This window comes from Argentina silus (assembly GCF_951799395.1).
Source record: "Argentina silus genome assembly, chromosome: 8".
Lineage (NCBI taxonomy): Eukaryota > Metazoa > Chordata > Actinopteri > Argentiniformes > Argentinidae > Argentina > Argentina silus.
In genome coordinates, this window is record NC_139662.1 from 11,986,007 (window position 1) to 11,990,071 (window position 4,065).

The 4,065-nt window shown below is 36.7% G+C and overlaps 1 protein-coding gene across 2 annotated transcripts in view; it reads left to right on the forward strand.

The window, feature by feature from the left end:
* tp73 (tumor protein p73) overlaps positions 1 to 3,199 on the forward strand; it is a 22,365-nt gene extending 19,166 nt beyond the window's left edge. For both annotated transcript variants that reach the window (XM_083675041.1, XM_083675042.1), the window contains exon 12: positions 1 to 3,199. This exon is cut by the window's left edge and continues 163 nt beyond it. In XM_083675041.1, coding sequence (XP_083531167.1) covers positions 1 to 254 — 254 coding nt within the window. In that variant the 3' untranslated portion in view covers positions 255 to 3,199.
* Positions 3,200 to 4,065: the final 866 nt, after the last annotated feature.

Genomic DNA, 4,065 nt, shown 5'->3' on the forward strand with positions numbered 1-4,065 from the left:
ACATGGCCACCGCCGCCATGGCCATCGGCCCCAGCGGAGAGCTGCAGCGCCAGAGGGTCATGGAGGCTGTGCACTTCCGCGTCCGCCATACCATCACCATCCCCACCAACCACCACCGCCCGGGGGGTCCCCCCGCCGCCACCGCCACCGCCGCCGACGAGTGGGCCGACTTCGGCTTTGACATGCCCGACTGCAAGGCCTCCTCGCGCAAACACTCCATCAAAGAGGAGTTCATGGAGAGCGATGTCCACTAAGAAAGAGAAAGAGAGAGAGAAGGAAAGAGAAAAAAACAGTCTGTTCTCCTTCGTCTGAGATGTTGTTTGTTGTATTACTTGCAGGGGATGCAGAGGGCAGGTGTCCATTTTGTAGCATTTAATCATATTTTTTTCAGATGTTTCGTTTTCCCTGTTTTGGGACACTCTTTTTTTACGGAATAAAGTGATAGTTTACTCAAAAGGCAAATCAACGTGATTTTCCACATAGTTGGATATTGGATAATGGGTGTTATAATATAATATTATCATAATGGATATTTAGTTCTCTTTTTTAAATCTGTTTTGTTTGTATAACCATAGGGCCCCCATTTATTTTAGAGAGTATGTCTAAAATATGTTACAAACACATCTTATCACACCAATATGCTGAGTCAATATCTGCTTTGGTTCTTTGAAAAGTCACTTTGTTGTGCTGTAATCCACTTTTCAATGTTGATGTCATCAAAACAATATTGAAAGTGGATAACAGCTCAATAAAGTGTAATTTCACAAATCTAAAGTAGTAATTCAGAGCGGCAGCCAGCGTATGTGGGGAATCATGTTCATTGGTATTTTGGGTAAACTATCCCTCTAAAGCATTTCCAGGGTTTATTTGTCACAATTTAATGCTTGTTTTTCATCCAAGAGATGACAAGAGAGACAAATACAGAATTCTAGCTAACTCAATAGCATTGCAGAACATTGTGACAATGTTATTGTAACAACATCACCATTATCCGTTTAATCTGTGACTCTGGACTATGCGACTGACACAATGGCTTTGTGACTGGCCCATTGTGCGTCTGATCAACAATGATCCTTCTGGAGAAAGTGACGTTTTGAGGTGGACCTCTGCAACAGTCCAAGCATGACATGTCTCTAGTTTACTCCATATTTACCCTTCATTTACCTGTACATATGTTAGTACAGTGAGCCTGGAACAGAACTATAACTAATCATTCTTAGTTTGCCGGCAGTTATGGCCATACTCTCGTTTCATAAACTATCACGTAAATCTATTGAGATTGGTAAAGAAATTGTGTTAAACCTATTCACAATAAGATCATAGTTGACTTATTTATTGTTTGTTTTTTTCTTTTTGTGTAAATATGTATATATTCTGTAAAACTTGCGTTAGATTTGTGGAAAGAAAAGGGTTGAAGCGTGTATTTTAGTATCTATTAGGTATAACTGTTCAAACTACCACACAAAGTTTAAATCTAAATACAAATACATACATCTGTATATTAGAACATGGTCATGATCCTCATATTGTGTAATATGAACAAATGACCCTCCCAAGTTAGTCAACCATAGACACAGAAACAATAGTCTTCTATTTCAACCCAAAACACTTTGTATCTTCTAGACTCTAGTGCTTCAATAGTATGTATTGTGTTTATGAAACAATTCTCTCCTGTGTCAAGTCCAATAACCTGATTATTTCATAAATTGCTCTTTGATCCACTTCTGTGGGACGGCAGAGCCACACTGAGTAAATAGGTTCATAAAAACAGTAGGCCTGCATTTAGATGTATTTGTTGGCTGTCACAAAGGGGAAATCTGACAATCAGTATTATAGTTTTACTTTAGACATATCAGTTGATCAAACTCACACTACTGGAGGTATTTTGTGGACAATCCGTGTTACAAATCTCACAATTGGAAAATTACATTCCAAAATCACCTCCCTTTTGCAAAGTGTGTCCAACTTTACAACGAAGACATTATGTCATATTGATCGGATAACATTTATATAAACAGATTAGTGTGGCAATAACAAAACAGAGATTCAATTGTAATACAATCCCAAATGTGCTTTGACTGTAATTCTATCCTATCCAAGGGCAAATATTGAACAACGGTTCTCTGAATTGTCATGTTCAGAATTCATTCATTTGAAACCACCCAAAAACTATTCAGCAATTTTCAAATGTATTGAGTCTTTTTTTGTAACTTACTACTATCTATTAGATTAGATTTTCTAAACGGAACTGGTTGAGATGGATAAACCTCAACTGTCAATACACCACAACAATTCACGCAGTTGATGTCATTGTGTCATTTCGCAATCCACAACTTTCATAGCATTATCTCTTGTATGAGTTGTATTCCTAACAGCCTTGCAGGGCAAGGTCTATACATATAGATTAGAGTTTGTTTTGCCGCAACTTTATATTTTCTTCTAGGCCTATTTTCCTCCATTGGAATGGTAGCTTGTTGATTCAAATATGTAGTAGTACATGGTACATGTTCAGTAACTGTTTCTTTAACCTGATAATGATGCACTTGTACTTGGTGGATAGTATCATATTGTTATTATGATTATTATGATTATTATTATAGAACTTGGAGATCGACTCCAGTTAAAATTCACGGTGCTAAGTGAGTTTTCATTAGTAATATCTTTAGTCTCCTACTTGGACGCCATTTGATAACAGGCACTCCTATTCTGCCAGTCCATGGGCAAAATGAGACAATGTGTTTTGTACATGCTAATTTCGTTAGTTCCCCAGACGCCAATACTCAACTCTCACATATATTAATCATATTGGTGGGTCTATTGTAAATATGTTTCCATTTGTCCACAGCCTCACACAGCACATACAGGCACAGAAACCCTTTGTTACGCCTAACTGGTAACAAAATAAAAGCACTTTAGGCCTACTGCTTTAGGGAGATAAAACAATAATTTTATATTGTGTGTGTGCTTACAGTATAATCAGTATTATGTCAATTATTATGTCAACAATTTGTAAATGGTAGATTTTCATTTTTGTTTTCATATTTCTGGAAGAGTTAATGTCTCAAGTGTTTTTATATGTATATTAAAGAGGTGTACCAATGTTACAATTGCTGTTTATATTATTGTTAATTTCTTATTTGAGATTGTACAGTGTTTTTTTCTTGTAAATCATGAATATTAAAAAGTGTGCTTTACAGGAGGGTATTGTTTGAGCGACCTCTTCATTAAAGGAACAATATTATTAAACACAGGTATTATTAGTACATGTTATCATCAAGTTCTAAAGATGTGCTTATCATTCGATGACTGTTGCATCTAATGTGAATACTGTACATGGCCTTGGTTGTTTACGTGGTTCAATGTTTGTTTGTTGTCCAGAAGAGCCAGTACTGAAAAACCAACCGTCTCTTCATTAAATTGTGTGCCTGTACATGATCATACGTGTTCCCAATTGCGTGTCCTGGTTGACACATACAAGACATTTTTGGACATTCCTTCAACAATTTAAAATACGCTACGTGAGTAAGTGAACTTGCATGACTTACTGTAAGAAGTCATGCAAATTAAGGAGTTAGTTTTTGGGCTTGTTTCACTCCAAAACTGAATCTGACTAGAATTCAGGTGAGGCTAGGAGGTGGTAGTTCATCTGTGCGGTCTCAGGTTGGACAATGAAGTGCAATTGTGACTGCACGGCTTGAAAACATGGAGGTGACAACATGACGGCTATGAAATTCTCAATGAAACATCCTAAGAACTCTTTTAATAATCACCACATAACATAACCATCAACTGAACATATACTGTACCTGCAATCAATAGATCTCGCAGTGCCTTCAGAAAGTATTCAGACCCTTTCACTTTTTCCACATTTTATGGTGTTATAGGCTCAATTTAAAATGGATTAAATTAAAAGAATGTGCCATCAATCCACACACAATACCCCAGAATGACAAAGCTAAAACAGGTTTTTAGAAATGTCAGTAAATTTCAGTAAATTTCAGTAAAGTTGTGTGTAATTGATTCCTATGCAAATCAAAGACCCTATAAAAACAAAGATATTAATTA